Source organism: Lupinus angustifolius, chromosome LG11, assembly GCF_001865875.1.
Source record: "Lupinus angustifolius cultivar Tanjil chromosome LG11, LupAngTanjil_v1.0, whole genome shotgun sequence".
Classification (NCBI taxonomy): Eukaryota; Viridiplantae; Streptophyta; class Magnoliopsida; order Fabales; family Fabaceae; genus Lupinus; species Lupinus angustifolius.
The window spans coordinates 35,671,683-35,693,576 of NC_032019.1; the positions used below are offsets into that span (position 1 = coordinate 35,671,683).

At 34.3% G+C, this 21,894-nt stretch overlaps 3 protein-coding genes across 3 annotated transcripts in view; 2 read left to right on the plus strand and 1 right to left on the minus strand.

Moving 5' to 3' along the window:
- LOC109360417 (brefeldin A-inhibited guanine nucleotide-exchange protein 2-like) overlaps positions 1-10,081 on the plus strand; it is a 14,079-nt gene extending 3,998 nt beyond the window's left edge. Inside the window, exons 2-11 of the mRNA XM_019605310.1 lie at positions 2,867-3,184; positions 3,270-3,603; positions 3,698-4,120; positions 4,209-4,501; positions 5,002-5,275; positions 5,841-6,343; positions 6,843-7,164; positions 7,524-7,902; positions 8,212-8,879; positions 9,186-10,081. Coding sequence (XP_019460855.1) covers positions 2,867-3,184; positions 3,270-3,603; positions 3,698-4,120; positions 4,209-4,501; positions 5,002-5,275; positions 5,841-6,343; positions 6,843-7,164; positions 7,524-7,902; positions 8,212-8,879; positions 9,186-9,797 — 4,126 coding nt within the window. The 3' untranslated portion in view covers positions 9,798-10,081. The remainder of the gene's footprint in view (positions 1-2,866; positions 3,185-3,269; positions 3,604-3,697; positions 4,121-4,208; positions 4,502-5,001; positions 5,276-5,840; positions 6,344-6,842; positions 7,165-7,523; positions 7,903-8,211; positions 8,880-9,185) is intronic.
- Positions 12,647-13,803, plus strand: LOC109359498 (AT-hook motif nuclear-localized protein 22-like). The gene has a single exon (XM_019604189.1). The coding sequence runs from the start codon at positions 12,744-12,746 to the stop codon at positions 13,743-13,745; it is 1,002 nt and encodes a 333-aa protein (XP_019459734.1). The 5' UTR covers positions 12,647-12,743; the 3' UTR covers positions 13,746-13,803.
- On the minus strand, positions 20,112-21,449 carry LOC109359366 (fasciclin-like arabinogalactan protein 10). The gene has a single exon (XM_019604005.1). It carries the CDS (start codon positions 21,403-21,405, stop codon positions 20,152-20,154), a length of 1,254 nt encoding a protein of 417 aa, XP_019459550.1. The 5' UTR covers positions 21,406-21,449; the 3' UTR covers positions 20,112-20,151.

A 21,894-nucleotide genomic window follows, 5' to 3' on the forward strand; every position in this document is an offset into this window, starting at 1 on the left:
TTATCTGTGAAACACAATGAGGAGCTAGTGAGTTTGGATGGGCATCAATTTTCTATGTGAAGGGGGAAGTGAATACTCAACAAGCTTTTGATTTATCCAACTCCGATTTAGTTCCTGAAAAATATGAAGGAGATTTGAAGCTCATGGGAAGGTTCACTTGATGTGATTAAAGCTCTTTGTTCAAATATCAAAAGTGTGTTGATATCATTTGGTGGGAACCAAGTATTATAGGTTTTGTTCATGGGATCTGCACCAAACCACCAACATACATAGATTGCAAAGTACATTTTCAGACCAACTAGACTCCAGAAATGTGACGCAAATGCCACATGTGCTGGCATAACAATTTGCTTTTCCAACCACACGTAGTGATCGAGAGTGAGATTGTGATCATCTCCCTTTATTGTTGACTTCTTCCCCGGCATATTCGTGGTCTCCCTTTGGGTACAATGGTTTTTTGGTCTCATTTTCTGTTTTGTTTCCTTTTCGAATATCTAATGGCTAGTGGCATTGTTTCTTCATTCAATTTGTTTTTCCTGGTTTGGAACTCCAATGGGAAAAGGTAATGGGTAGAGTTAAGTTCATTGCCATTGAAGCCAAGTGTTTCGACTTGGTGATTGAGCTTAGAAATTGGCAGTTTTTTGTCTATAAGTCGTGAACATGGGTTGGGCTTTCACCAAGTCTCTGCTAGTGGGCAGAGATGCCTCCTTCTGGTTGTTGTCTACTTGTAGGGGTTGTTGCCTGTGAAGATTGTCAGTAGAAGGATGTGGTTTGAGAGTTAACCTTGTATTTAGCAGCCTACATGAGCTATAACTTTTCCCCTTTGCTTCTCTCTGTTGACGAACTACACGAGCAATGCCTCCGCTAACCATCTAATTATAACCTTTCTCCGACTAGCGAAACATGACCACAAAAGCTCAATTTCCCACCTGAATAAGTTCGGTTTTATGGTACCTCCCTCCCCAATTGCTTCCAACCTTATATACACCCTTAGGAACTATAACGTAGCTCCTTTCATTACCATAAATCATGTCTCAATTATATCTCTTCACCTGTTGTTCAGGCTCCGCAACACATAAATTACTTCTCCTTCTACTTCCAAGTGCCTAATGAAAGAGGGAGTGACGAAAAGAGTGTTGTCCCTTATGGTAGACAACAATCACAAGGTGGCTTCCCTTCCCAGTAGCGAAGACTTTATGTAATCTCGGCCCCTTTCCACCACTTGTAGATGAAAGAACTTCTCAGCATCATCAAGCACCAAGTCAAAACACTCGGCTTCAATGGAAATCAAGTTAATTATCCATTGCATTTTTCTCGGAGTTTGAAACCAGAAAAAATATTTGAAAGAAATGGTGCAATTATCCACTGGATATTTAAAAAGGAAGATAACATAACTGTTTAGTATTAGAGGGGGATCGAGAATACACCGGGGAAGAAGCTGGTTTGAAGGGGAGGTAATTGGAGTCTCCACACACCTCCAAGTGCTGTGTGTGATTGGAAAAGCAAACTGTTATCTAGGTACATGCTGCAGTTTTGTCATTGTGCATTCAAGGACTGGCCGCTCTGAAGATGCCCTTGCCGATCTGGTGTGCCAGTGGTCAGATGCTTGTTCTGGTTAACAGAACTGTTCAGCTCAAAGCAGAGTGAGAAAATTCATTTTTGAAAACTCAACTGCCCCCTCTCATACTCAAAGCATGTTTCTCTACTTTCTCTCTCTCTAGCATTGTCTTGTCAAGCTTGACAACTCTGCTTACATAGTTTTTGTGAAGGATATCTTACCCCCTTCCTTCTTTATGCATTCCTTTTTCTACCCAAAACTAGAAAATTATGTACGATTTTAACTGTGATTTATTTGTTGTGATGTAAAAATTTAATCAACCGTAGTATACGACTGCTGCTGTCTATATGATAAAATAGTGCATCTTTCTTAGTCGAAAGACTTATCTGCCACTGATGCATGAGCAGACAAGTCTTACCGGCATATCCATCCATAGTGAAGTAAAAACTAAGAGGACACCAGATTATAACTGTGTAAATGAGAGGCAGTGTTTGTGTGCTTTTATAAATGCAACATGAAGCATGTAATATAACTATTTTCAATGAAATTTTCTCATCTTTAGATTTTGTTTGGGATGGGGTTACTCTTTTGTCATCCATTTGGTGCTCCACCCATGGGTTTTTTTTACTCTGTTTCGTTGGTAGACATGCAGAGGGATTTGCATGCTTTGTTGCATGGCTCTACCACCTACTTTTTTAGTTGGTGCTCCACCTGAGGTTTATTGAGTAAATTATCCAAACTCGTGCAATAAATTTTGGTTGTAGATGTATTGACTTCTGCAACTGATTAATGCTAAGTTTTGGATTTTTGATCCTATAGCATCTTCAGCATTGCTCCCATACATTTACTTGGCCATGCAATTCATGTGCACTAGCAAGGTGAAGTTTCCTATTTGAAGCTATCAGCAAAAATAAATGAATTGTTGGATAGAATAAACACATAAAAGTTGAAATTCAATCTTGCATTCTAGCCAAAATCTGTGAAAATTTTCAGTTGTCACTCACTACTTTAAAACCCTCTTTTGTCCTCATAATTGGCAATTCACCAGGAGTTGCAAGACTAACTGATCAAATCATGTAATGATGCTGTCCATGAATTGTTTTTAGTTCCTTTGCTATAGTCTCTCGAATTTTGTTGTCGTATTTTTAGTTTGAACTTTCCTTTTCAATTTTCAACAAAAGAAAGGAGACAATATCTTTTCGGTTTTCTAGTCATTTCTTGATGCTGTTATTTTATTTTATTTTATAATGTAACTTTTCTGGATTATAAAGAGCCCTACTGATGGTTTTGTTGGCTGTGGTGAAACAGGTTTTTGGGTGCTATCAAGCAGTACTTATGTTTATCATTGTTGAAGAACAGTGCTTCAACTCTTATGATTGTTTTTCAGCTATCATGCTCCATCTTCATCAGTCTCGTATCAAGATTTAGAGCTGGATTGAAAGCAGAAATAGGAGTTTTTTTCCCCATGATTGTGCTCAGGGTTCTGGAAAATGTTGCTCAATCTGATTTTCAGCAAAAGATGACAGTGCTTCGTTTTCTAGAGAAGCTTTGTGTTGATTCACAGATATTGGTAGACATTTTTATCAACTATGACTGTGATGTCAATTCACCAAACATATTTGAGAGGTGTGCTATTTTTGTTCGTTTTAATTTACTCTGAATAATTTGTGCTGTTTTACTTAATAAGCTCTATTTGCTATGTTCCTCCTAGAATGGTCAACGGACTTCTTAAAACTGCCCAAGGTATAACGACCACAGTTTTGCCACCTCAGGAGGCAACGCTAAAACTTGAAGCCATGAAATGCTTGGTTGCTGTTTTAAAATCAATGGGAGACTGGATGAACAAGCAATTGCAAATTCCAGATTTTCATTCAGTGAGGAAAGTTGAAGCAATTGATAACGGACATGATGTTGGAGGTCTTCCCATGGCAAATGGGAATAGAGAAGAGCCGGTTGAAGGATCAGACACTCATTCTGAAATCTCTAGTGAGGCATCTGAGGTTTCAACTATTGAGCTACGCCGAGCTTATAAACTGGAACTTCAGGTAAGCACATGTGTAAGGTTTGGAGTTTCAAGCTGATCTCTGCTATTGCTTTAGATGTTCTTCTTCTATGAAGCTAACGGCAAATTTATGGCAGGAAGGTATATCACTATTTAATAGGAAGCCTAAGAAAGGAATTGAATTCCTCATCAATGCCAATAAAGTGGGTAATTCACCAGAGGATATAGCTGCTTTTCTTAAAGATGCATCTGGGCTGAACAAGACTCTGATTGGTGACTACCTGGGAGAAAGGGAAGAATTATCCTTAAAAGTAATGCATGCTTATGTGGATTCTTTTGACTTTCAAGGGATGGAGTTTGATGAGGCAATCAGGGCCTTCCTTGAAGGCTTTAGACTGCCTGGTGAGGCTCAGAAAATTGACCGAATCATGGAAAAGTTTGCCGAACGTTATTCCAAATGTAACCCGAAAGTCTTTTCTAGTGCTGATACAGCATATGTACTTGCATATTCTGTGATTTTGCTCAATACGGATGCTCACAATCCTACAGTGAAGAAAAAGGTGTGCTCAGTTAATATTATTGATGTACAAGTGATTATGAAAGATGCAGTGAGTTATTTTCATTGGTTTTGTTTGTTGAGTTATGCAGATGTCTGCTGATGATTTCATTAAAAACAACCGGGGCATAGATGATGGAAAAGATTTACCAGAGGAGTTCTTGAGGTCATTGTTTGAGAGAATATCTAGAAATGAGATCAAGATGAAAGATGTTGATCTGGCACCTCAACAAAGACAGGCTGTGAACTCTAACCGACTTTTAGGTTTGGATAGTATATTGAATATTGTGATCCCTAAGCGTGGGGAAGACAGTCATATGGAAACCAGTGATGATCTAATCCGACGTATGCAAGAACAATTCAAAGAGAAAGCTCGTAAAACTGAGTAGGTTCCCAATTTTTTTCCTATTCTTTTGACAAGAAGTTTTGGTCCAAAATGCCAAATTCTTCTCAGTTCATATACATTATTTAACCTTATTATTTTTGGCATGAAGAACCTTCTGTTGCCATTTTTGATTCACTTCACACTGCCTAAGGGTCCTGCCACTTTAATAGTATTTATCTGGTTTTTTACTCAGTCCATGTCAGATTGAAGTGTGGTTTCTCAATCTGAAATGCTGACAGTAGCGTATATTTTAATTTTTTGTTGTTCTAACATTTAGGCCAATTAAATTACTTGTTTTGAATTTGATGTTAATGTTTTATTAACCCAAATAGTGGATCCAACCCTTGTTTGGACCCTGTGCTCATAGCGACTATGCATGGAGCTTTATAGCATCAGATGACCTTTTTTTATTTTTCCTTTTTATAGAACTTATTCCTTCTATTGTTTTTCTTTCATAATATTTTGGGTAAGTATATATATTGATCTGTTTGCAATTTTAGGTCAGTGTATTATGCAGCAACAGATGTGGTAATCCTTAGATTCATGACAGAGGTGTGTTGGGCACCAATGTTAGCTGCCTTCAGTGTTCCTCTTGATCAAAGTGATGACGACATAGTAACAGCTCTATGTCTTGAAGGTTTCCGCTATGCTATTCATGTTACTTCTGTAATGTCCATGAAGACTCAGAGAGATGCCTTTGTGACCTCATTAGCAAAGTTTACCTCCCTGCATTCTCCTGTCGATATTAAGCAGAAAAATGTAGATGCAATCAAGGTTAGTAAATTTAAAATTTTCTTTTAGATGGCTTTTGAACTTCCTAATAAGCCGAAGTCATTCTTGATTAGCAAATCTCATTGCGCTGCATTAACAGTGTTAGTGCCCCCTTTCATACTAAGCAAATCTTCTAAGTGTATTCATTATGTTCAATGACATCTTTTATGACGAGTCAATGTTTAATTTTGTTCTTAAATTGATGTTTTCCATAGCTTTTCATTATTCGCCTTGTTCAAAAGAGCATTCACTATTACATGATTAAAGATTTAATGTTGTATGATTGCGTTTTGGAAGTTTTCCTGCCTTTGCTGAAAGCCATTCTAAGAACAATAATTGGAGATGCATTACGATTAATAGGGATGTATTTTTTATACTTAAACCTAAGGTATTAGATTGTGGAAAATTACGGGAATGTGTTGCTGATGTGGCCGCAATTATGGTTGATGTGGTCGCAATTATGGTTGATGTGGCCCAATTGCGGTCAATATTGCAGCCGCAGACCGCAATTCTGCTGAAACCCAATTCTTCACTCTTGTTGATTTGATTCTGTATGAATTGTTGATAGGCAATAATTACCATTGCTAATGAGGATGGGAATTACTTGCAAGAAGCATGGGAGCATATCTTGACCTGTGTTTCTCGATTTGAGCATCTACTTCTTCTTGGAGAGGGGGCACCACCAGATGCCACATTCTTTGCTTTTCCTCACAATGATTCTGAAAAGGCAAAACAAGCAAAATCAACTATTCTTCCTGTGTTGAAAAAGGGACCTGGGAGGATGCATTATGCAGCATCCACGGTGATGCGGGGTTCATATGATAGTGCTGGAATCGGTAGTAATACTTCTGGAGCCGTTACATCTGAACAGGTGAACAATTTAGTTTCTAATTTGAATATGTTGGAACAAGTTGGAAGCTCGGAAATGAATCGCATATTTACTCGGAGTCAGAAGCTGAACAGTGAGGCAATAATAGATTTTGTTAAGGCTCTATGCAAGGTCTCCATGGAAGAACTGAGATCTCCATCCGATCCGCGGGTGTTCAGCCTTACAAAGATAGTTGAGATCACGTATGTATTATACTCCTATTTAATGCATGCTACCTCTTTGCTGTCACTCTGAACTTCATTTTTTTTGTCGTGGCACTCTTCATGTTTAAGGGTTGGGGGTTATTATAAATGACAAGAAAGTTAATGCCATTTTTGGAAACCTGATCTTTTGTTGTTTATAAACAGTATTATGTTGCCCTGGTTGCATTTTCTTATTTGACACATTTACCCTTCGAATCCATAATCTCATGCAAACTCCTTTATACTTCAGAAATTTGATCAATTGAACTGATTTCCTGTCTAATACTTTAATTAACATACTGGTTTGCATGTGGAGAGAGCACCAATTACTTTTTTAATCCCGAGGGAGGTTAGCACTGCCCCAAAAAAGTTGGGAAGCTGCAATTGATCTGACAAAAATAGTTGGGGGGAGCATTGAGCTCACAATTTTGTTTCTTGAGTAATTGATGGTTATCAGCTGGTGTCTATTTTTTTTATTGACATGATTATTGTGTAACAGGCACTACAATATGAACCGCATCAGGTTTGTGTGGTCAAGCATCTGGCATGTTCTTTCGGAGTTCTTTGTAAACATTGGGTGTTCTGAAAACCTTTCAATTGCAATTTTTGCAATGGATTCTTTGCGTCAGTTGTCAATGAAATTTCTAGAGCGGGAAGAGTTAGCTAATTATAATTTTCAAAATGAATTTATGAAGCCTTTTGTCATTGTCATGCGAAAGAGTAGTGCTGTTGAAATTAAAGAGCTAATTATCAGATGTGTCTCTCAAATGGTTTTATCTCGTGTCAACAATGTCAAATCAGGATGGAAGAGCATGTTCATGGTAGGGCTGCAAAATTTCTGTTCTTTTTTTCTTTCTAGAGTTTCAATCTGTACATATTGAGGGTTAGCGTCGGTGCAACAGTAAGGTTGCTCCTTCGTGACCATGAGGTCACGAGTTCAAATATTGAAAATAGTCTCTCAGCTTGAGGGGGTAACACCGGACCGCCCTTTTTTCCAATTTGTACAGATTATGATTTTGTTTTTATTTTGCCTATTGAAGAATTCCTGAAAACACTGTCTTCGCTTCGAGGGTAAGACTATGTACTTGTACCCTCCCCAAATCCCACTAGGTGGGAGTCTTGTACTATTTGCCTGCTGGAGAATTGTTTTCCCATTTAATGCTTGTGGACTTGATTTCAGGTATTCACAACTGCGGCATATGATGGCCACAGAAACATCGTACTCTTGGCTTTTGAAATTATTGAGAAGATTATTCGAGATTACTTTCCACACATCACTGAAACTGAAACTACCACCTTTACAGATTGTGTGAATTGTCTAATTGCATTCACCAATAGTAGATTTAACAAAGAGATTAGCCTAAATGCCATTGCCTTTCTTCGATTCTGTGCAATAAAACTAGCTGAAGGAGACCTTGGCTCCTCCTCAAGGACTAAGGACAAGGAAATTCCTGGGAAAAACTCCTTATCTTCACCTCAAACAGGGAAAGACAAACAAGATAATGGAGAAGTGACAGACAAGGATGATCATCTCTATTTCTGGTTTCCTTTATTGGCTGGTAAGGACATTGTATTAAGTTTATGGTTGCATGAATTACAACAACAACCAAGTCTTAGTCTCACTAGGTGGGGCCAGCTATATGGATTGAACGATGCCATATTGTTTTATCATGTCCATTGAAAAAGCATTGATCTATAAATCTTTCCTAATCATTTTGCCTATGGTTGCATGAACTAGAGGAGTATTTATTTTAGGCTTCTTAACTCGCACAAATGATTAATGCTTACTTCTACCCATCTTGTTTCAAGTTGCAAGAAGCTTAGCACTTGCAGGCATATTTACTTTATGTATCGTATATTTTACGCAGGTTTATCTGAGCTTAGCTTTGACCCAAGGCCTGAGATAAGGCAGAGTGCCTTGCAAGTCCTGTTTGAAACCTTACGCCACCACGGTCACCTCTTTTCACTACCGTTATGGGAGAGAGTATTTGAATCAGTCTTATTTCCCATATTTGATTATGTTCGCCACACTATTGATCCTTCAGGGAGTAGCTCACTGGTCAATGAAGTAGAGACTGATGGTGAACTTGATCAAGATGCATGGCTTTATGAGACATGCACGTTAGTCCTCCAATTGGTTGTAGATCTTTTTGTAAAATTTTATAACACTGTCAATCCACTTTTAAGAAAGGTGCTGATGCTCCTTGTAAGCTTTATAAAGCGCCCCCATCAAAGCCTTGCTGGCATTGGTATTGCAGCATTTGTTCGTTTGATGAGTAATGCTGGAGAGCTATTTTCTGATGAGAAGTGGTTAGAAGTTGTTTTGTCACTACGAGAAGCAGCAAATGCAACACTACCAAACTTTTCATTCCTTGACAGTGTAGACTCTGTGAGTAGAAATCATGAACATGCATCAACAGCTGCTGATGACAGAGATACTGCTGAATCTGGCTCACCTGATAATAGTTCCCGTCATCTGTATCCATATTTATCTGATGCAAAATGCCGAGCTGCTGTTCAACTTTTGTTGATTCAGGTAGATTCTTATTCTGCCCTCCAAATGTTAATAAAATGACCTATAAAGACAAATATAAAGGGAAGCATAACAGGTAATGGATGTTTTCTTAGTATTTTGATGGACATAATCAAAGATCTTATAGTCTTCATATTGCCATTTAGTTATGCAATTTTAGAACTGATAAAATTGTGCAATCTCGGGAATAGAACATATTTTTCCATTCAATACCTCATTCCCATACATAATGTGCAGTCGTGTATATGTGCCACATAATAGATGCATGTTGTTTTTAAAAATTGATGTTACTCTTACTGTAATTGTCAGGCGGTGATGGAGATCTATAATATGTTCCGATCTCAACTTTCAGCGAGAACCATTCTAGTTTTGTTTGATGCTTTGCATGATGTGGCATTCCATTCTCACAAGATTAACAGCAACATTATCTTACGTTCAAAGCTTCTAGAGTTTGGTCCTATGACCCAAATGCAAGACCCTCCATTGTCACGCCTAGAGAATGAGTCCTACCAAATATGTCTCACATTTTTACAGAACCTTGTTGTGGACAAGCCTCCTAGTTACGAGGAGGCTGAAGTTGAGACCCATCTTGTCCGACTTTGTTACGAAATCTTGGAGTTTTATATTGAAATTGCATCTTCTGGACGAGTATCCGAATCTTCTCATGGTAGACAGCAGCATTGGTTAATTCCTTTAGGCTCTGGGAAGCGAAGAGAATTGGCAGCACATGCACCTCTCATTGTGGCTACTCTTAATACTATTCGTAATATGGGAGATATTTCTTTCAAGAAGAACCTGGCTCATTTTTTCCCTCTTCTATCGAGCCTGATAAGTTGCGAACACGGGTCCACTGAGGTTCAGGTAGCTCTCACTGATATGCTTAGTTTATCAGTTGGTCCTGTTGTGCTAAGAACATGTTGATTGGCATGGATGATGTTGACCCTTCATTTTGAGATGTAGGGTATGTAGTTTTTTTAAAATATTTTTTGTTCATAGTTACCTCTTCTCCTATGCATTGGATTACTTACAGAAATATAGTTTGATAGTGTATGAACAGTTAGTAGTGATTGTGTTTAGATATATATACCTTCAAGTTCTGTATTCTAGAATCCTAGCTTTTCAAAGCTGAACCTATCTACATTATCAGTAGGTTAAATGTTGTATGTTACTTTTTGCAATTTTAGAAAATAATGAGTTTTGTATCATTACTTTTTCCTTGTTTTATGATCCCTTTTGTTGCTATGGTGCAAAGCATGAGTTTCAATTATATGGCTTATTTAAGGGTCTTATAAAGTTTTATACATTATATGATTCATTGTATACTCTGACTTACTAATAGTATTTTAATCAGATTGAAAGTTTGATTAGTTGTATAGAGCTGTTATGGTGAGAGGACCACTCTAGTACCATGATTGCTGTAGGGTTATATTTTTTAATCTGTACTTGACCGTAGACCCGAAACTAATTTGACCCCAAATATTGATTAAGACAACTTTGAACTTGAATCTGAGATCCGTTTAAATATAATACATATCCTTTTAGTTACAATATTCTCACTATATGAAATGATATATGTATATATTGTTAATCATATATATATGATCAAAAATTAGAAAATGATATTTTTGACAAAAGAAATGTTATTATTTTATTCACAATTGAATGAGATACGTCCAAACATGATAAGTGAGCGATCATAAAGACGAACAATCAATACTAATAATAGTGTTTATTATTGTCGAATCGAAAATGGGGCATGGTCAACCAGTCTAGGCATATGGAATAGAGATGAAGCATACCAATGTTTAGACATATATTATATGATGTGAAGTGCAATCAGTTCCATATATGTTACCACCAAACTTTTAAATAAATTGCATGCACTTCCATATATGTTGGAATTGATTCTTTGTATTTCTTTTTAATCCCTAGGTGTATTTACCTATGTTAACTTGATATATAAATACCTATACATATTGGATATGTGAGTATAATATTTGCTTTTAATCTCCAACGTCTTCTTTAAAATATTACATAGGTGATGTAAAAAACTATCATATAAGTTTTGGAATATTATATCATCATCTAATTTATATACCTGACTCTAACTAGTGAAATAAATATTTGATTGTTGTTATATTAGAATCTAACTTTTACAACAAGCCATAAACAAATGTCCATTCTTGCAAACTTTACAATTGAGATGTCTAATTATGTTTATTAAGATAAATCTCATTTCGAATAAAAGCTACCATAACCGTTGAACTAATAATAATAAGGTAAGTTAAGCCTAATTATTCCAATATAATATAATATAAAGTTATAAACAACCTTATATTAGGAAGAAGTACTAGTCACTAGTGTGCCTGCTACATTGATTGAAGCAAAATCGATGACATCATACATCAATTATTTTTGAAGATTTTGAAAATGGGTGAGATTCTCTTCGATACTAAATCGTTCAATATGAGAGGAGAAAGAGTGATTAATAAATTTATACTAGAAAAATAATTGAAATTTTTTCGTCATGTTTAATATCTATATTTGTTACTGGAGAGGGTCTCAACTCACTCGAAAAGTTCCAAATCTATCATAATCCTTCACATGGTACCCTTAGTTTGGTCGGTTAGTTAGCCCTTAAATAATTCCAACACTAAACATGATTTGAATTAAGTATAATAAGTTTGAAAGTATTGGACTAACTTTCCATGAAGGACAAAAGATTTTGGTGCAACACCCTTAAACCATTTGGCTAATGAAAGAGTTAGAACATGCATCATTGTGCTTTGTTCGATGCTATAGATGCCATTTCACATGGTTTTGATACTTAAATTTGTTTCTTTGATGTGGTCCATTAACTTTAATGCTTATTGTTTATTTTAATGATAATGGGATTGCAATGTTTTAATTTAAAAGAGTTGATTGAGATAAGAATCATATTATATATAATGTTTATGGTCCCATTCACTCATTATTTTCTTGTTCTCTCTAAAGAGATGAGTATGTTTTTTTGAGGGACTTTATATATCTTTTGACAAAACTTAGGTTATAATTTTAAAACATTACATGAAATTACACTAACCTTGATAGAAGGGTTAGGAGGAGAATCCAAATTCCAAAAAATCTGAAAATAATTGGACAAAAATAAATGATAACCGAAATATGTAGAGTTAAGATAACATTTTGACCCAAAACCCTAATTTCTTTTTATGAATCTATTAACTTATAATATCTTCAAAATCACAAGGAAAATCTCCTCATTAGTGTATCACAAGAAAACTAAATCAAATTCTTATCAAAATATGGCCAAAATTTAATTAAATATTTAGGTCAACTGTAAAAAAACATAACTATGAAGGAAAAAAAGTAAGATTTTTAATATTATTTTATTAAAAAATAATTAAAATCTAGACCATTAATAAATTATATATTCCACATATGACCATTATCAAAATGAGATAAATAATAAATAAGGATCATGAATTTAACTCTCAAAGTACCCATAATACATAACTTCAAATAATATATTCATGATGTGTTACATTATTACACAAAAAGAAACCAAACCCATCTTTGCTTTCATACTTTATTCCTAATCTTTTCTCACTACTCTTAACATTATTCACCAACACAAAACCCCTTTACTACTTTCTCTTCTTTCTTCACCTTATTTCCTCCAAACTCTAAACAACAAAAACTTAACCAACCAAAGAACAAACACAAAAGTACTCCTAGGAAAAACACCAACATAACAAGATCATAACAATTCTTGTGTTTCTTCAAGTTTACTACAATCTACAACATATTCATCTAGCTAAGGTTTGTGGTTTGTGAGAAATATATATAAATATTTTGAAACAAATTTCAATGGATCATGTTGTCTCACAAGGTCATTCTCTCCCATCTTTTCTCACTAGAGATCTTCATTTAAACCCTTTCCACCAATTCCAACCTCATCACCACAATCACAATAACGACAACACCGAAGAAGATAACAATAAGAACAACGTCGATAACTTCTTAAACAGAGGCTTAAATCGAGATCAGAACAAAAACATCACTACCAATACTATCACTTCCAGAGTCTCTGCCGTCTCGGAAGACGGCAGAGAATTCAGCTCAACCATGAGCCTAGGAGATAATAGTGAGATGGGTGCAATAAGAAGATCAAGAGGTAGACCTACAGGATCCAAGAACAAACCTCAACCACCAATCATTATCAACAAAGACAGCGCCAACGCTCTCCGATCGCACCTCATCGAAATCAGCGACGGCTGCGACATCATGGAGAGCGTTGCCGCCTATGCACGGCGGAGGCAGCGCGGCGTTTGCATTCTTAGCGCCAGCGGCGCCGTAACCAACGTCATCCTACGGCAGCCAGCATCTGCCGGTGCAGTTGTGACACTAAATGGAAGATATGATATCTTGTCATTGTCCGGCTCCTTCCTACCACCGCCTGCTCCGCCGGCGGCTGCCTCCAGTTTGGCCATATATCTGGGTGGTTCACAAGGCCAAGTGGTTGGTGGAAGCGTGGTGGGACCCTTGTTAGCTTCTGGTTCCATTGTAATCATGGCTGCTTCTTTTGGTAATGCATCATATGAACGGTTGCCATTGGAAGAAGAGGAAGAAACTTCACCGGTACACGGTGGTGGAGGGTTAGGGTTAGGATCATCCGAGATTATAGGAGAACAACAACATCGCAACCGCAACCACAACCACAACCACAATAACTATCATCAACAACAGATAGAAGCAGATCATAACACAACTTCAGTATATAATGGGGTGTCACATAATCTTCTCAATTCATTTGAATTATCTTCAGCTGAGGGTGGTTTTTGGGGTGGAAATGGTCGTAGTTCTTTTTGAATATCATGTTTGGATTTTTTCTTGGGCATTTTTTCAGCACATTTTTGTTATAAGCAATGTTATTTTTGTTATAACCCGGGTTCGAGTATTGTGCATGGAAAAAATGTTCGTTGGGAGAGTTAGCTCCACTTATCTATGGATGTTCCCGGCTCGGACAGGATTACCTCCGATGCAAGGATACACGTGGGAAACCAAAAAAAAATGTTATTTTTGTACATATGTTTCAGAAAACTTTGGGATAATTTTTAGAAAGTAACACTATGTTTATACTTTGTGTTAAAAGAATCAAATTTGTCTCAAAGTTATCAGAAATTGTTGTTCAAGAAGCTTTTTCTTTGTTCTCTTTAAATTTCAATACAGTTTTTTAATGCTAATTGTAATTGCAATTTAAAACACTATTTTATTGTTCATTGTTTTTATGATTAGTTACTAAAGCCTTTGATTATGGTATTTGATTTTGAAGTGCATGTTAAATAGTTCTTCATTTCTATTGTTCAGATATTGTGTTTCTAGGTTCTTCAAGATGAAGCAGCAGCACCATATGCTAGCTCTTTCTTTATGTTTTTCACTTCCCGAAGTTGGATAAGGATCCCCTGTCCTAAACTATGTCTCTTCCTTAGCTCTTTCTTTATGTTTTTAATTGACATGACATGTTTTTATTGGTTTGGGACATAGTTTGAGACTAATATGATTAAAACTTGTATAAATAATCAAGTCTCATCTTTGAAGTGTTTTGTAGGTTTAATCCGAATGAAAAATTGTAAGTCCACCATGTCTTAGCCGAACCATCAACTTTGATATCAGTTGTTGGGCCAAAAGACGATCAAAAATCTTTCAACTATGGAGGAGTTCCATTGTTTTTGGGGTATGAGAAGAGTTAAGAGCCACAAATGAGACATCACGTCTTGAACCAAAACCTTATAACATTAATTTCATGTGCATTTTCTACATATAAACTCTTTCACATATCCCCTTGTATTCAATATGAGACTTCACACTTGAATAAATCCAACAAAGTCGGTAGTTAGATACGGAATTTCCCTTTAAAGTGAAGGTTCTACCCTAAGCTCTTATTGGGCTGGATTTTAGGAGTGTTTCTCTTCTACATCAATAGCTATCAAAGCCAGGTTGTTCCACTCTGAAGTCCCATATCTTATGGGCTTGGGACTGGAAAATTCCATTAAATAACTTAAATAATTTCATAAAGGAGTGGGTTCTCCTCCTCTGTATCCACAAGTTCTCGTTGACCCGAGCCCAAATCATCTACTTCCTGGCTACGAAAAGGGTAGTTCGGTGCACTAGGCTCCTACATTGAGGGGTTCGGGGAAAGTATATGTACATAAAAAAAGATTGTTTCTGAGATTTAAACTCATTACCTCCGAGTTTTAAGGCAACAACGTTGGTGTTGCATCTAAGGTGGTGTTTTCTATTATGAAATAAAGGCACCACCTATAATGTAGATGTAAAAGATTAGGAGTTTTGATATCATTGGTCATTTTCCTTTTTGTTAATGTGGCTAGAAGGTTGCAGCTACCAACATCTTAAATCACATTACATTGCAAGAATTGAACAACAAAATACAATACATAATTAGACTTACTTTAGACATGCTTGCTTATTTGAAAAGAAACTACGGAAAAATGTTAACCTAGTGCATGAGACTCTCACGTAGTGAAGTCTGGTGAAGGTAGATGTATGCAGTCATAGCCTTGCAATGGAATAAAATAGTTCTACGATTTGAACCCATGATCTCCAGGTACAAGACAAAAAACCTTATCGTTACATCTAAAGATGGCAAAATGGGTTGTACAGCCCGTTTAGCCCGCGCCCGCAAATGCCCACAAAAATTTAAGCGGACGGGGGCATGCCCGTATTGGTTAACGGACAAAATTCAATGCCCTGTCCATTTTAAAACGGGCTAATGGGCTTGCGGACATTGTTGAATAATTAAAAAAAATAAAAAATTCATATAATAAATTAAATTAAATTAAATAAAGTAGTTGAACATAACAAATTAACAAAAATTTTGATATTTTATATGAAGTTTAACAAATTACATTAGATTACAATTTTTTTAGGGATTAAAAATCACATTACATCATAACTAATCTAAAATTTTCTTACTTTTTTCCTTAAATTATATTTATGGGTCGCCCGCATGCCCAACGGAAATGTCCGCAACCTTGGCGAGCAAAATGGGCCAGACGAAACGGGCAAATGGGCAAAAAAATTATGCCCTGCCCGCAAAAAAATGCAAGCTATGCAGGCACACCTACAGATAATATCCATTTTGCCATCTCTAATTACATCAATGAATTCAAAAGTAAATAAGAAATGTAAGGAAGAGACATTATGATAGAAGCAACAATAATAAATAAGACACACATCACACCATAATAAATGGGTGAAAGTAGAGAACTAGCCCAAAGATCCTACTCATGGTGCTCCACATTTTAATGAACAAATCATGGGCTAACATCTTCAACCTAGACTATAATACTGCAAACGTGTTTTGACTCTAATATCACACTTTACTCGGGGTGGGTATAATGATATTTGTTCTCATTCATAATCTATTTTTACGGGTACCCATTATAGATGTTTTGATAGTACCATAGATCAGATATTTTTTATCATCTCTAAATAAATCATTTTAACCATTTAACCTAAATTCATGCCTATTGAATTAGAAACTGCAAGTGCATATGGAAAGAAATCATTACATATTCAAGAAATAATATTCTTAACCAAATAATCATTACTATTGCATTAATGATATATAAATTCAATAATTTTATTTAAAGAGTGTAATATCTATATACTGTTAGTGTAAATATTTATACATAATCACTATATTATATTTTTTGAAGAGACATATATATACCTCATTATATAAATCTATACTAAAATGTAATTTTTTGGTTATAAAAAAACCAAAATGGAAATTTGTGGCACATTATACAACTAAATACATAGAATCTGCTAAATAGATTATTACTGTAATGTGTTTTTCATAACATATATATAGATTATTAAATTAATATAATAACTTATCCAAATTCATATATATTAGAGTCAACCATTCACGAATAAATGGTTAATGAATAAAGTTATTAATCAGTTGAATGGATTATTAATCCAATGTATATTGAGATTAATAGATACTAGTGTGGATCAGTACTCCGTATCTGTTGATTTGCATTTTTATTTTTCTGATATCAAATGTATACATAAAGTTTTTATAAATTTTCCAACCTGTGCCTCTAATAATGATTAGTGTGTTATTTTCCAACCTGAGAGAATATGTGGAATAATAGTGATACATTGATAAATAAAAAAATAGCATGTGCAAGTTTCTTATAATTATTATTGAGATGTTACAAAATAATAAAATTGGAATATGAAAATTACGATATGGTGAATACTAAATAGAATTGAATGAAATTATACAACTTCAATTACTTAAATGTCTTTAAGCCACATTTTGCTTTTACATAACGGTAAGAAAAAAGTTGAAATATAGAAATTATGTTTATTCAATTACCTAAACAACTCTTGGATATATTTTTGCCTTTATATAGTAGTATAGATAAACTTATATTATTAAGAGTGTAATATTTCAGTATTAAGATTTTTATTCATTTAACTTAATTTCATGGAGAGTGAATAATAATTAAATATAAATAGTTTTTATAGTGAAATAATAAATGAATATAACAATTTTATGTGAATTAAAATAGCTACTAGTCAAATCATGTGATTACTAATATGAAAAATTAAATAAATTTATTTCTAATTAATGAAAAAAATACAATTCACTCATTAGATGTGAATAATAATTAAATATTATTAAATATATGAACACTTAAAATATTATTATAGTGAAATAATAAATGAATATAATAATTTTATGTGAATTAAAATAGCTACTAGTCAAATCATGTGATTACTGATATGAAAAATTAAATAAATTTATTTCTAATTAATGAAAAAAATATAATTGACATATTTATTTCCCAACCATAAAATAATTGAATGTAGTGCTTATACATAAAAATCTAGACACAATCATTATATCATTTATTATTTATTTGAATTACTTTTTTAAAGAGTTAATAATAACTATATATCAATAATGGATAATACAATAAATATATAAAAATCATATAATGTTAATACATTCATTTTTTTCCTCCTAATAATTTATAATTGTTCATTGATTCATTGAATTCCATAATCCAACACATTAATCAGAATGCAATATTCTCACTAAATGTAAGAGATGTTATACATAAATAGATAGATTAACAATAGTACAATACTCTTACTATTCCATATTTTTTTTATGTTTGATTACCATTATGACATAAAATAATCTCATTTAATATATGTTATAAACTGAATTAAAAAGCAATAGAGAAAAATGGAATTGCTTAAGGAGAATTAAGCATGTAAACTCTCCCGACGAGCATTTTTCCATCTACAAGACTCGAACCTGAGTTTTTGCTTAAAAAAATTCAAACATGTACCACTTGAACCAACGACAACTTAAAAAAAGATTTGCAACAAGTCAACAACAACTTAAAATAATATGTAAGGGAATATGAAAAAACGGAATCATCCCACAATTTATGTCACTTTATGTGTCATGAATTATGATCGACTGTAATTTATGATTGTGAGGGTGGATAGTATCAATAATAGTTGAGCAAAAATAATTTACTGCCTCTTTCAATTTCTAACGTATTTTTATAATCATTTTTTGTTTTATTAAATTCAACTATTGTAGTAATTTTTTAATACTTTTAACAAATCCAACGGTAATTTTTACTATCATGTAGAATTAATGAATTGTTGTGGCACTTCTACATCGTCTAAATTTCATAAAACAATTAAAATTTGTTTGAAAATTTAAAAACATGCCCAATTTACAGTCAAATATATTCGTTGCACATTAAACATAATCAGTTAGTAATATAATATTATTTTATTTAATATATACTATAATTTAAATTTTTTGATGTTTAACATGATAAAACATTTTAAGGAGTCAATAAATAAGGTAGAAATTGAATGAAATTTGACTAAAATATCTCTATTAAATTTTTATATATTGCCCGAAAATAATTCAACATGTAATAAATTTCATCTTAAATTCAATATGTTTTCACTTTTCAGTGCCCCTGGCACTTATTGCAAAGAGAGCAAGAGAGTATTATCCATTGAAGAGTAGTAAATTTTGGAACAAAACTTAAGAGAAAATATTAAATTAGGTAGGAAAAATGTTTAAATAAATAAGGGTAGATTTGAAAAGTGTATATAATTCATCTATATATATTTTAAAACATCAAAAATATTGATTAAGATAAAAATCTGAATACATCAAAACTTTTGGAATTGGTGGAATATAAATCTATATTATTAAATACAATGAATGATTGAAATCATTATATTCCATCATAATTAATTAGCATGGTCTCTCTATAAATTTTACATAGTCAAATATATCACACATTTTATCAACAAAATATTAGTTTACTGGTGTAAAGTCTTACCAGACTCTCAAAGTTGAGAGTTTGATTTCTGTGAACGAGACTTATTAGAAAAGACAATTATGAATCCAAAAAATATTAGTTTCTTACTGAAAAATGTAAAATTATTATTAATAATACCCAAAAAAGCCAATAATGATTTACAACTAAGTGAAGATAATACATTGACTATATTAAAACACCTTTACACAAATATTAAACTCCTCAATAAGTAACTTATTACTAAAAACAAGATAAAAGCATAACGTCTTCAAATCATTAAATGCCAAAATTAATTTTATATAAAAGATAAAATTATATTGGTCAATAACATAATAGAAAATTCCAAGAAAAATCTAAACATCACAAAAATATAACAAATAAGGGCATGAAAAAAAAACGAATGTCAAATTATATTCACAGCCAACTTTTTATAACCATAAATCAATATTGTGAGAACTAGACTAGGGAGTCCGATCACTAATCGGATGGTCCGACCAATCTGATTGCTGATCGAAGTGTTAAATCTGGTTAAACCAGATTAATCTGGAAAATAAAATAAAAAATAAAAAGGAACACGACTCTAATATATAAAGTTTTACACTTATATATAATTTTATATTTATAGATAAAAATAATTAATTATATATGGAGTTATCCAATACTACATGATGTCTTCCGTTTTAATGTTTGAATCGAATTTCACAATATTGTCATAAATAACCAACAATAGAATTATAAACACCATATTCATATCATCAACACATGCCTAAAAATTAATTTATAACCATAAGAAAAACGGAATAAAATCTTTAAATAAAAACTAAAATTGATATTACAAAATAAACCAACCTTTATTTTATTAAAATTACATTTCAGTGCATGAAAATAGAAGCAATAACAAAAGCAACCAAACTTAAAACTGCACCACCTTTAACATGCACACCTACGCCCTTCTGCGAACCATGATCCGCTCCATCCGCCGCCGGACTCACCGGTGCAACTTCCGGCGTCTTATCACCCGGAGCCGGAGGCGTTGCTCCATCTGGAGAATGTGCACTATGTCCCGGTGCCGGAGAATGAGAAGGAGGAGGAGGAGGATGTTTCGGTGCCGGTGCCGGAGCCGGTGGCTTCGACAACGGATCCTTAGGAATAAGCACTCTATCAACGGTGAAAATCGATATCAGAGGAGAATCCAAAATATTATCAGCAATCCTTGACGAACGAGTTCCAGTGAGAAGCTTAACTGAACCGCCTTTAACTGAAACGGTTAATTCGAATTTTCCGGCGCCGGTAGAAGCCAAAGTACTAATCGGTCCTTTGAAGATTTTCAAAGATCCTAAAGGAAGATACGAAGCGGTTGCATGATACTTTAAGAGCGTAACAACTTCATCGCTTGTGAGTTTACTCAAATCAGGTAAGTCCTTTTCTTTGAATCCTTCATCGGATGGTGCAAAAATCGTTAAACCTTTATCCGCAATTGAGTGAAACGTTTTAATAACGCCGCTAGATTGAATAAGAGATGAGAACGTTTTAGCACCATGACTCTCGAGTAACGCCGTTAGGTCTACGTCAGATACTGGAGGAGGTGCGGTTAGAAATCCTGGTGCTACAATAGGAGCATTGATTTCAATAATTGAGATACTGTAAGGGATTTGTTTAACGGATTTGGTGTAATTTGAACCGATTGTGGAGTTTGGAGCGGCGGAACCGAAGCCAACGCTACCGTCTTTGAAATCGGTGATGTTAACGAGGCCGTTGTTTTTCTCGGCGGTGCCGGTGGTTTGGAATAGGGTGGTGGTGATGGTGGAGCCGTTGGAGAGTTGGTGGAGTTTTGCTTGGTCGAAATAATCGAGTAAGACATGGAGGGAGAGGACTTTTTTTACGACGGAGAGTGGGTGGCTGGCGGCGACGGGGGAGAATATGGAGTTGGGGAGGACTAGGACGGTGAGTGTTTGGCGGCCGTTTATTTCGTCGGCGATTTTGGTCTGAGTGAGGAGGCGGTTAAAATCGGTGTAATTTGGGTAGGAGGAAAGAATATCGGTGATGTTGTAGGCGGAGACGGTGGTGGCAACGACGGAGAGTGAGAGGAGGAGGAGGAGGAGGTGGTGGTGAATGGAGAGACCCATATTGAGAATAGAGAAAGAAGAGTGAGAAAGTATGGTAGTGAAGGTGGAGTTAAAAACAGAGAGATTGTGAGTGATGACGTGTAATTTGTTTCAGACAATTTAAGACAAATTTAATTGGCTAGATTTTCAAAATCAGTACTTTCCTTAAAACCTTTAAAATATGATGTGACACTAATGAAAATATTTATGATTTTTTTGTGTGTATGTTTTGAAATGTAAATAATAATTAAATATACATTATATTATTTGTGTATATATACTTTTCAGTTAAAATATTTGTTGACTATAATATATATGAGCAATTAGTGTGAAGATTAATATATATTCGATTTATTGTTATCATTTATTTGTATTATTTTTTAAGTCAATGAGGGTTAAACAAGAATGATGGATAATGCAGTGAAAAAATATAAAACTTATATATAACTAGTATCGAAAAAGTTATACACTGTCAACATATTATTAAAATTAATTTATATTACATTTTTG

Bases quoted from the DNA above. Each gene is read 5' to 3' on its own strand.
- LOC109359366 (XM_019604005.1), bottom strand. From the start codon at position 21,405: ATGGGTCTCTCCATTCACCACCACCTCCTCCTCCTCCTCCTCTCACTC.
- LOC109359498 (XM_019604189.1), top strand. From the start codon at position 12,744: ATGGATCATGTTGTCTCACAAGGTCATTCTCTCCCATCTTTTCTCACT.